This window comes from Canis lupus, chromosome 27 (assembly GCF_003254725.2).
Source record: "Canis lupus dingo isolate Sandy chromosome 27, ASM325472v2, whole genome shotgun sequence".
Lineage (NCBI taxonomy): Eukaryota > Metazoa > Chordata > Mammalia > Carnivora > Canidae > Canis > Canis lupus.
Genome location: NC_064269.1, coordinates 16,257,617 through 16,269,828, shown reverse-complemented (window position 1 = coordinate 16,269,828; position 12,212 = coordinate 16,257,617). Strand labels below are relative to the sequence as shown.

At 41.0% G+C, this 12,212-nt stretch overlaps 1 protein-coding gene across 10 annotated transcripts in view; it reads left to right on the top strand.

The window, feature by feature from the left end:
• The first annotated feature begins 638 nt into the window (after nucleotides 1-638).
• DNM1L (dynamin 1 like) overlaps nucleotides 639-12,212 on the top strand; it is a 51,768-nt gene continuing 40,194 nt past the window's right edge. For 4 of the 10 annotated variants that reach the window (XM_049102286.1, XM_049102285.1, XM_049102282.1 and 1 more), the window contains exon 1: nucleotides 639-880. In XM_049102286.1, the coding sequence (XP_048958243.1) occupies nucleotides 779-880 (102 nt within the window). In that variant the 5' untranslated portion in view covers nucleotides 639-778. The remainder of the gene's footprint in view (nucleotides 881-12,212) is intronic. The other 6 variants (XM_049102289.1, XM_049102287.1, XM_049102284.1 and 3 more) reach the window with 2 other exon arrangements.

Below are 12,212 nucleotides of genomic sequence, written 5' to 3'. Positions count from 1 at the left end.
TCCACTTTGCCAGGAGTCAGGGCAAAATAACATTTTATACAGAATATAGAGAACAAGGGCTTAGCCCTTTCCCTCCAAAAACTCTTCACCTAAGATTCTTTCTGAACATGCTATTTTGAAGACGTTTTCACAAAAATCTTGGGAGAACCCGCGTGTTCTAACTGGGACCGACGTTCTGTTTGTTTTGCTTTGTTTTGCAAAATAGCCGCGCACGCCCTCTGCAGAATCAGCCTCCACACCCCGAGCACCTGGTTGGGGCGCCAGAGGCGACGAGCTATTCCTTTAAGTCTCTTCAACCCGTCCCTGTTAAGCAAGCTTCTGCATAAGGAAATGGCATCTTGGATCATCAGGATACTCCGCTGTACTTAACACATATTCCCTTCCGGCATTTTCACCCTCGTTGCGCCCCGCAAATGGGCTTAAGTGGGTCTCTTCCTTCCCACCCTCGCGGCCTGGCTCCCCAGCCTTCCGACACAAGCCCGCGCAGCCGGCCTTCCCAGCTCCTCCTTCCGCCCGGCGCCGCACAGCCTTCTGGAAGCCGTAGGCCCCCCGCGGTCCTCCGCCCCCCCAGAACTACAACTCCCGGCAGACTTTGCTCCTCTCCACCTTCCTCTTAGCGCACGGCCCGCCGGGAGGGGGCAGGTAGCGGGCGGGCGGGGTCCAATGGGTGCCGGCTCCCGAGGAGAGGGCGGAGGAGAGGAGGAAGGAGGCGGACTCTGGGCCCCGGCCCCATTCATTGCCGCGGCCGGCCGGGCGAGGGTCCCGCGTTCTCGGAGTCATGGAGGCGCTAATTCCTGTTATCAACAAGCTCCAGGATGTCTTCAACACGGTGGGCGCCGACATCATCCAGCTGCCTCAGATCGTCGTGGTGGGGACGCAGGTAAGCGACGAGGGCGGTGTCCGCTCAGGCCGGAGCCCCGGCGCGGGCCCGGTGGGGGGCTCGCGGCGGCGCCCGCTCCCGGCTGGCCTTTGCGGCCTTTGCGGCCTTTGCTGGGGGCGCCGGGGCTCCCCGGGCTCGGCCGCGCCTCTCCGCCTGGGGCTGCGTTGCTCGGGGCCTGGGAATCCGGGCCCGGTCGGGAGGCGAGGGGCGGAGCCGGCGCGGCGGGCCCCGCGGGTCTCGGGGGCGGGCTGGGGGAGGGACCCGCCGGCGGGCGGAACTGGAGCCCGTGGGGACCGGGCGCGGCTGGGCCGGCGGGCGGCTGCTTGCAAGGGCAGCTGGGGGACGCGCGGGGCACGCGGGGCCACCCTGGGCTCGTGGTGGGCCAGCTGGCCCTCCTCGGGTAGTTTTAGGGAGCGTGGCTTTTTTTATTCCTCTCCTTGGCTTGCTCCGGGGATGCGGAGTCAGTTTTGGAGCGGCCGGGTCGGGGCCGAGAAGGCCGCAGCTGTCTGACAACCTGAGTGTTTGCCTGCAGTGCGATCCCTTCAGGGTTCGAGATCGCCGAAGCAATTACAAAAAAAAAAAAAAAAAAACAAAACCCAAAAAGCAAAAGGAGCCCTCCAAAACAAACAAACAAACAAACAAACAAACAGAAACATCTCCCTCGAAACCACCTGTACTTGGGAAGGAATAACCAGTTTTAATGCATAGACTGTGGTTTTTGTATTCCATCCAAATTGGGCATCAAGGTTCTCAGGTCTTTTCGTTTTTGGGTCTCCTAGATAACATCGTATTTAATAGGCAGAAATGTCGAAGAAATAAATTATTTCTAGAGTGACAGAGAAGTAGTACAAGTTTCATTTTTTCTGCCTGCTGTGTTTCTTGGTTTAAGAATCCTAGGACTTTTTTTTTAAGCGTTCAGAGAAACACATTATAGAGATTACTTGATATATTGATTTTAAGTGTTTTCATTTCTTAATCTATTCGGTTGAGAAGGGGACGGTTTACTCATTTTCTATTGCTGTATCTTGCTACAGCATTTTAGAGTATAAATATTACGAGAGGGAATTTAATGGTCAAAGTACTATAGAATATTTTCAAACACTTGGAGACCATAGACATTCTGTACTTTTTCTTGCTTTTAAATCAAGTTCTAGAAATTATTTCAGAAACACATTTGCTTGGTCTGCTGTAGGATTACTATAGGTCCTGGTTTCTCCTGCCTACATATATTGTAATATTTGTAACTCGATATTTGTAATGATTGGACACTGAATCATCAATATAATTTTGTGAGAGGTATTTTTATTTAGCATATTTTTTCACTGCCATATTCCTGTTCCTAGCTCTGAAATAGTCTGGGGTATGTAGTGAATGCTCCGTAAATACTTTAAATGAATGAATATTGCTCCAGTAATTAGATAATATTTTAAAACACTGGGACTTTTATTATCAAAACGTATCTGTTTTTGAAAATAGAATTAAATAGATGAAATAAATCTTCTTTGGTAGTAATTTCTAGATGTTTCCTGTCTGTGGGCCAGAAACTTTCCATTTACTTTTAAGAGATTCTCCATGCTTTTTAAGCTTGAAGCAGTAACAGAATCAGGGCTATTGTGTATCAACATAAATAGTTTAAAATCAAGGACTTTTCTTACACGAATTTGAGTTTATTTCAGTGAATAAACCTGTTGGCAGAATTGGGAGGGTCAGAGTAGAAAAGTGAAGACTGTTAAGGAAAGTCATTAACATAATGCTAGGAAGAACCATCCTAGTAGTGACAGATGTATGCTGCGTCTGTATGTTGTTTGAAATTACTTGGAAATTTTGTTGTTTTTTTAAAAATTTATTTATTTATGATAGACAGAGAGAGAGACAGGCAGAGGGAGAAGCAGGCTCCATGCTGGGAGCCCGTCGCCGCGGGACTCGATCCCGGGACTCCAGGATTGCGCCCTGGGCCAAAGGCAGGCGCCAAACCACTGAGCCACCCAGGGATCCCCTGTTGTTTTTAAGTATGCTCTATAAGACACCCAGCATGCTTTTTTTTTTGTTTTTTTAAGATTTTATTTATTCTTGAGAGAGGGAGGGGGAGAGAGAGAGAGAGAGAGAGAGGGAGGGAGGGAGGGAGGAGAGACACAGGCAGAGGGAGGAGCAGGCTCCGTGCAGGGAGCTCGAAGTGGGACTCGATCCCCGGACTCCAGGATCATGCCCTGGGCCAAAGGCAGGTACTAAACTGCTGAGCCATCCAGGCGTTCCCCACCATGGGGTTTGAACTTAAAACCCTGAGATCAAGAGTCACATGCTCTACTGAGTGAGCCAGCCAGGCAACCTGGGGAAACTAGTTTTTAAAGACTTGATTTAGTGAAATTTCTCTCCGTTTAGGTCTTTATTAGCTGAAATTCAATCCTTTAGGGATCCCTGGGTGGCGCAGCGGTTTAGCGCCTGCCTTTGGCTCAGGGCGCGATCCTGGAGACCTGGGATCGAATCCCACGTCGGGCTCCCGGTGCATGGAGCCTGCTTCTCCCTCTGCCTGTGTCTCTGCCCCTCTCTCTCTCTGTGTGTGACTATCGTAAATAAATAAAAAATTTTTAAAAATTCAATCCTTTATTATTCAGGTACAGAAGAGAGAAGATTAGAAACTGTGTCTTTTCCTTTTTTTTTTAATAGTATTTTCTTTCTTTAAAAACATTTTATTTATTTATTCATGAGAGGCACAGAGAGAGAGAGAGAGAGAGAGAGAGAGAGAGAGGAAACACAGGCAGAGGGAGAAGTAGGCACCATGCAGGGAGCCCGACGTGGGACTCGATCCCAGGTCTCCAGGATCACACCCTGGGCTGCAGGCAGCACTAAACCGCTGCACCACCGGGGCTGCCCAGTGTCTTCTTTTCCATGTTTTCCTTAGTATGTTGAAAAAAATCTGGTCATCTACTTTATGCCATTTAATGTTTTGCAGCATGCAACACATGCATTACATTCATATTTAACAGAGTAGTGAATTGTGAATGGGTTCCAGACATAGTGTTCTGACAGGTGAACTTCTCAGGGCAGTGATGACGTCTTCATAACACAGGTAGTCTCTATCCTACACATTACCTATACCTTAAATGGCTGTTGGTCCCATTTTGTCGAACTTTTTAGAACAGTGATTTGCAATCTTAGTGTATGTAAGAATAACTTTGAAAATAAGTTCATGGATTCTGTCCCCAGAGATTATGATTTTCTGTCTTCGTTGGCCCAGACACCACAGGTGGTTCCAATGCAGATGGTTCCTAGAGCCTAATTGAAAAGAATTTTAGTGCATGTTTGATTTTAAAATGCATGAAGCTGGAAAAGACAGGGAAGCTGAGCCCAAGGGCATATCACCATCCAGTATAGCATGTTCATCTTGGTGGCATTCTTGCTAATCCTTTATATTTTGATTTCTTAAATTGCCCAAGTAATATTTATTTCAATCCAGAGAGTTGGAGGAGTTGAGGAGAGGGAATCATGTTTACAGCTGTAGATCATTCACAGCTTTTATGATTTAGCTAAATAGTTTTCTTTTTTCTCTGCGGGCATCCATGTGGAAAGAACAGAAGAGGGGAAAGAAAAGGTTGATACTTGTAGACTATAGTGTATTTTGCAGGTGGAGAAGGAGATAAGACTTAAATAACTTTTGTGACTCAATTTGGGAAATTTAACCACTATTTTTAAAGTTGAGAATTAGAAGGGGGAGCCCTCCCACATATGTAATCCAAACCACCACCTACTATAGGAATCCCAGTGCTAATGACATTAACCTGAGACTCTGGCTCAGTTGCTAGTAAGGAACTTTTTACTTTACCTTTTATTTCAGTGATTTAAGCACTCCAACTTTAGTAATTCAGAAAGGAATCTTGTGTTTTAAAGGACCAATTTGCAGACCTTTTTTTTTTTTAAATTTAACATTTAAAAAATTAAAATATAATTCATATAACAAAATTCACCTTTTTAAAGTGTATAGTTTGGTGGTTTTTAGTATACTCACCAGGTTATCCCATATCACCACTATATAATTCCAGAACATATTTTTTAGTTTTTTTTTTTTTAATTTTTATTTATTTATGATAGTCACACAGAGAGAGAGAGAGAGGCAGAGACAGGCAGAGGGAGAAGCAGGCTCCATGCACCGGGAGTCCGACATGGGATTCGATCCCAGGTCTTCAGGATCGCGCCCTGGGCCAAAGGCAGGCGCTAAACCGCTGCGCCACCCAGGGATCCCAGAACATATTTTTTAAAAGGAATTTTTTAAAAAGATTTTGAGTGAGAGAGAAAGAGAAAACATGCAAGTATGTATACAAATGAAGAGGGAGAAGCAGACTCTCTGCTGAGCAGAGAGCCTGACTCAGGGTTTGATCCAAGGGCCCTGTGATCATGACCTGAGCTGAAGGCAGAAGCTTAAAGGACCACTCAGGTGCCCCTAGAACATTTTTTCCCCCTCAGAACATTTTTATGCAGGAAAGAAACCGTACCCGTTAGTAGTCTTTCCCCACTTCCACCCTTCTGCCTTCAGATCCTCTGGTAGTCACCAGTCTACTTTCTGTCTTCTATGGATTTGCCTGTTCTGGACATTTAAATATAAAGGAAATCAAACAATATGTGGCCCTTTGTGTCTGGCTTCTTTTGCTCTGCATGTTTTTTAAGTTCATCCATGTATTCATTACTTTTTATTGCTAACTAATATTCCATTGTATAGATATGCCACAGCTTGTTTATTCATCGTTAGTTGATGAATCTTGGGTTGTTTCTGTTTCACTTTTTGGCTCTGATGAATAATGCTCTGAACATTGTTTACAAGTTTTCAGTGGACATGTTTTCATTTGTCTTGGGTACATACCTATGAGTAGAATTGGTGGGTCATTTGGTAACTTGTTTAACTTTGAGGAACTGCCACATTGTTTTTCATTGTGGCTGTACCATTTTACATTGCCTCCATCAATGCATGAGGGTTTCAGTTTCAGCACATTCTCACCAACTCTTGTTATTGTCTTTTTAAACAAGTGCTAAATCGGGGTGTCAGGATGGCTCAGTGAGTTAAGCATCTGGCATGATCTTGGGGTCCTGGGATCGAGCCCCACATCTGGCTTCCTGCTCAGTGGGAAGTCTATTTCTTCCTCTCCCTTTGCCCCTCACCCTGCTCATGTGTGTACTCTTTAAATCTTTTTTTTTTTTTTTTTAAGATTTTATTTATTTATAAGAGGCACACAGAGAGAGGTAGAAACATAGGCAGAAGGAAAGGCAGGCTCCCCACAGGGAGCCCAGCGCAGGACTCCATTCCAGGACCTTGGCATCACCACCTGAGCCAAAGGCCGACACTCAACCACTGAGCCACAAAGGTGCCCCATCAAATAAATAAAATATTTTTTATTTTTTATTTTTTTTATTTTTTTATTTTTTTTTATTTATTTATGATAGTCACAGAGAGAGAGAGAGAGAGGCAGAGACACAGGCAGAGGGAGAAGCAGGCTCCATGCACCAGGGAGCCCGACGTGGGATTCGATCCCGGGTCTCCAGGATCGCGCCCTGGGCCAAAGGCAGGCACCAAACCGCTGCGCCACCCAGGGATCCCAATAAAATATTTTTTAAAAAATGCCAAATTATTGTAGAATTTTTTATCTTTTTTTAAAAATACCCCCATCCCCACACTGCTGTCTACATTTTAGTTCCTTTTTTTTTTTAATTTTTAAAATTAAAAAAAATTTTTTTTTTTTTTTTTTTTTTTTATGATAGTCACAGAGAGAGAGAGAGGGGCAGAGACACAGGCAGAGGGAGAAGCAGGCTCCATGCACCGGGAGCTCGATGTGGGATTCGATCCCGGGTCTCCAGGATCGCGCCCTGGGCCAAAGGCCGGCACCAAACCGCTGCGCCACCCAGAGATCCCTACGTTATAGTTCCTGAAATCTTGTCCTCTCCTGCTGGATAGGCCTTCATTTGTCTTTTTTTTTTTTTTTTTTTAAGTTTATTTATCTATTTATTCATGAGAGACACAGAGAGAGAGGGGCAGAGACCTAGGCAGAGGGAGAAGTAGGCTCCATGCAGGGAGCCAGATGTGGGACCCAAACCCAGACATAGGATCACGACCTGAGCCAAAGGCAGACGTCCAACTGCTGAGCCACTAAGGTGTCCCATAGGTCTTCATTTGTCTTGTGTTCATAGAGTTGATGACTTCAGTTTAGTAATTTGGTGCCAAATATTGATCATAGTTTTCATTCCTATACTGATTTTTTATGAATGTTCTTAGGTAAACATATATTTTTTTTTCTAGTTTCTTTATAGAGTTTATATGCTGCTTCCTTTTTTTTTTTTTTTTTTTTTAACTTAAAAGTGAGGTGAAATTGGGATGCCTGGGTGGCTCAGTTGCTTAAGTGTCTGCCTTCAGCTCAGATCATGATCCCAGGGCAGTGGGAAGTCTGCTCCTCCCTCTCCCTCTGCCTCTCCCCTTCTGCTTATGCTCTGTCTCTTGCTTTCTCTCAAACAAGCAAATAAATAAAATCTTTTTAAAAAATGAGGTGAAATTTATATAACCTAAAACTTGTCAGAGTGTACAGTTCATTGGCATTCAGTATTTTCATGATGTGCAATCACCACCTCTTTCTACATCCAAAACATTTTTATCACTCCAAAAGCAAACTCCGTGCCCATTAAGCAATCACTTTTTGTTGTCCCCCCAGTCTTCTGGCAACCACCAATCTCTATGGATTTACCTATTCTGGATATTTCATAGAAATGGTGTCATAAAACATGTGATCATTTATGTCTGGCTTCTTTCACTACAAATTAAAAGTTTAAAAATTAAAAATATATTTTCATCTGTTATATTAATATCGAAATAAGTAAAAAGTCTGTTTTATACATGAAAAAAAGCTTAGTAGTTAAAAACTGAATCAGTTTTGGGTAATGTGTTATGAATGAATATTTACTATTACCTATTTCCAACTGATGGTAGTTATCAGAGAGAAAAAGCTAAAAATATGACAGTCTTTTCAGTGAAAGACTCCGTTTCAAAATATAAATCGAAAGCACTATAAATTTCAATACAGTACAATTTGTAAGAAACTAAAAGACACTGAGACCAGGCACACAAATCTCTAACCCTTCAATATATAGATTTTGAATCAATTTGGGGAGTATGTGAATCTGTTGACAGAATTTCTTATGATTGAGATATAATTGAAATACAGCATTTTATTAGTTTCATGAGTACAACATAATGATATGGTTTGTTTTGTTTTTTAAAATATTTTATTTATTCATGAGGGACGCCGAGAGAGAGAGAGGCACAGAGACACAGGCAGAGGGAGAAGCAGGCTCCATGCAGGGAGCCTGACGTAGGACTTGATCCTGGGACTCCAGGGTCACATCCTGGACCGAAGGCGGCGCTATACCACTGAGCCACCCAGGCTGCCCTAATGATTTGATGTACATATATACAGTGATCACACTAAGTCTAATTAATATTCATTATCACACATAGTTGCATTTTTTCTTTATGAAAACTTAAGATTTATAGTCTTAGCAACTTTCCAATATATATTATTATCTGTAGTCACCATATTGTACATTGCATCCACAGGACTTACTCTATTGGAAGTTTTTACCTTGACCACCTTCACTCATTTCACCTAACCCTGCTTCTGACAGCCAGTAGTTCTCTATATCTATGACCTTTTTGTTTTTTATTTTCATGTGTAAGTAAGACCATATGGAAATAAGTCTTTCTCTGACTTATTTCAGTTAGTTTAATGCTGTCACGATCCATTTATGTTGTTGGAAATAGCAGGATTGCTTTCCTTTTTTATGGCCAAATAGTATTCCATTGTGTGTGCGTGCATGTGCTTGTATGTATATTAGCATATATTAGAGTAGTCTTTTAAGGTCTTTTGTATTTCTGTGATAATAGTTGTAACATCTCTTTTATTTCTTTCTCATTTTGAGTCCTTTTTTGGGGGGGGCAAACTTAGCTAAAGGTTTGTGTATTTTATCTTTCCAAAAAAACCTTAGTTTTTTAGTTTGATTTTTTTTTTCTGTTGTCTTTTTATTTAGTCTCATTTCATTTATATCTGCTTTGCTCTTTGATATATTTCATTCTTTTACTACTAATTTTGGGCTTAATTTTTCTAGTTCCTTGAGGTGCAGTGTTGATATGTTTTTAGAGTTTTTTTTGTTTATTAACATAGGCACTTATCACTATGAGATTCTCTGTTAGAACTGCTTGTGCTGCAATCCTGTAAGTTTTGGTATGTTTTATTTTCATTCATTTCAAGCTATTGTTTTTAAAGATTTTTATTTATTTATTCGAGAGAGAGAGAGAGAGACATAGACAGAGACACAGGCAGAGGGAGAAGCAAGCTCCATGCAGGGAGTCTGACATGGGACTCGATCCCAGAACCCCAGGACCACACCATGAGCCAAAGGCAGATGCTCAACTGCTGAGCCACCCAGACTTCCCAATTTCAAGCTATTTTTTAATTTCTTTGTTCATTTATTGGTTGTTTAGTAGTATGTAGTCTAATCTCCACATTTTCACAAATTTTTCAGTGTTCTTGTAATTAATTTCTGGTTTCATACCATTGTGATTAGAAAAGATGCTTGTTACCATTTCAGTATTCTTAAACTTATTAAGATTTGTTTTGTAGCCTGGTATATGATCTATGCTGGAGAGTGCTCCATGTGCACTTGAGAATGATGTGTATTCTGTTAGTTTTGAATAGAATAGTCTATGTATATCGCTTAAGTCCATCTGGTCTAATGTGTTTTTCTTAATTTTAAATACAGTTCACTTAACATACAGTGTTATATTAGTTTCAGGTGTGCAATATACTGATTCCACAATTCTATACATTACTCAGTGCTCATCATAAGTGTACTCTTAAATCCCTTCACTTATTCCCCTCCCCCCCCCCACCGATCTAATAACCATTAGTTCCCTGTATTTAAGAGTCTGTTTTTGTCTCTTCTTCGTTTCATTTAGCCACATACGAGTAAAATCATAGGACATTTTTTTCTTTTTCTGACCTACTTCACTTAACATTATACTCTCTAGATCTATCTATGTTATTACAAATGACATGATTTCATTTTTTATGGCTGAGTAATATTCCTTAGTGTGTGTGTATATATATGTATGTGTGTGTGTCTGTCTATCCTTTTATTTTTTTATTTTATTTTATTTTATTTTATTTTATTTTATTTTTTTGTTTCTATCCTTCTATTCTGTGTATACTCACCATCCTTTCTTTGTCGATTTATCTATCAGTGGAAACTTGGGCTGCTTCCATAATTTGGCTATTGTAAATAATGCTGCAGAAACCAAAAGGGTGCATATATCTTTTCAAGTTAGCATTTTTCTATTCCTTGGGTAAATACCCAGTAGTGGAATTATTGGATAATATGGTAATTCTGTTTTTAATTTTTTGAGGACCCTCCATATGGTTTTCCAAAGTGGCTGCACCAGTATGCATTCCCACCAAGAGTGGGAGGGTTTCTTTTTCTCCACATTTTTGCCAACACTAGTTTCTTAAATTTTTAATTTTAGTCATTCTGAAAGGTGTGAGATAGTATCTCATTGTGGTTTTTATTTTTTTTTTAAGATTTATTTATTTATTCAGAGAAAGAGAGAGAGGCAGAGGCAGAGACACAGGCAGAGGGAGAAGCAGGCTCCATGCAGGGAGCCTGATGTGGGACTCGATCCTGGGTCTCCAGGATCACACCCCGGGCTGCAGACGAGGCTAAACCGCTCTGCCACTGGGGCTGCCCCTCATTGTGGTTTTGATTTGCTTTTCCCTAATGAGTATGTTGAGCACCTTTTCATGTGTCTATTGGTCATCCATATGTCTTCTCTGGAGAAATATCTGTTCATGTCTTTTGCTTATTTTTATTGGATTGTTTTTTGGTGTTGTATAAGTTCCTTATATATTTTGGATACTAACCATACTAACCCTTTATTGGATATGTCATTTGCAACTGTCTTCTCCCACTCAGTAAGTAGACTGGCTTTTAGTTTTGTCAATTGTTTTATTTGCTGTGCAGATAATCTCAATAGTTTATTTTTGCTTGTTTCCCCTGCCTTAGGAGATTTGTCTAGAAAAATCTTACTCTGACACATGTCAAAGAAATTACTGCCTGTGCTTTGTTCTAGGATTTCTGGGTCTCAGGTCTTACTTTTAGGTCTTTAATCCATTTTGAGTTTATTTTTGTGTACAATGTAAGAAAGTTGTCCAGTTTCATTCTTTTTCATGCAGCTGTCCAGTTTTCCTAGTGCTATTTGTTGAAGAGACTATCTTTTTCCCATTGTATATTCTTGCCTCCTTTGCCATAGATTAATTGACCATTGTGGATTTATTTCTGGGCTCTCTATTCTGTTCCATTGATCAGTGTGTCTATTTTTGTGCCAGTACTATACTGTCTGGATTACGATAGCTTTGTAGTATATCTTGAAATCTGGGATTGTTTTTTCTCTTTTTTTTCCAGATTACTTTGACTATTTGGGGTCTTTTGTGGTTCCATACACATTTTAGGATTATTTGTTCTAGTTCTGTGAAAAGTGGTGGTATATTTTTTAAGAGTTTTAAAAAAATTTTTATTTATTTCATGAGAGACAGAGAGGGAGAGGCAGAGAGACAGAGAGAGAGAGAGAGAGGCACAGAGACACAGGCAGAGGGAGAAGAAGGCTCCATGCAGGGAGTCCGACATGGGACTCGATCACACTCGATCCGGGTCTCCAGGATCACACCCTGGGCTAAAGGCGGCGCTAAACCACTGAGCCACTGGGCTGCCCAAAAGTGGTGGTATTTTGATAGGGATTGCACTAAATCTGTACATGGCTTTGGGTAGTACAGACATTTTAACTATTTGTTCTCCCAGTCCATGACCATGGAATATCTTTCTATTTTGTTTGTGTTATCTTTATTTTCTTTCATTAGTGTTTTATAATTTTCAGAGTAAAGGTCTGTCATTTCCTTGATTATATTGATTCTTAGGTATTTTGATACACAATTGTAAAGTGGACTATTTTCTTCATCTTTTTTGACTGCTTCATTGTTAGTGTATAGAAATAACAATGGATAACTGTGTATTGCCTTTAAATTTTGCAAATTTCCTGAATTCATTTATCTGTTCTAGTGGTTTTTTGGTGGAATTTTTAGAGTTTTTTATATATAGTATCATGTAATCTGCAAATACTGGAAGTTTTACTTTTTCCTTACCAATTTGAATATCTTTTATTTTTTTTTTTATTTTTTTTTTTTAAATTTTTATTTATTTATGATAGTCACAGAGAGAGAGAGAGAGAGGCAGAGACATAGGCAGAGGGAGAAGC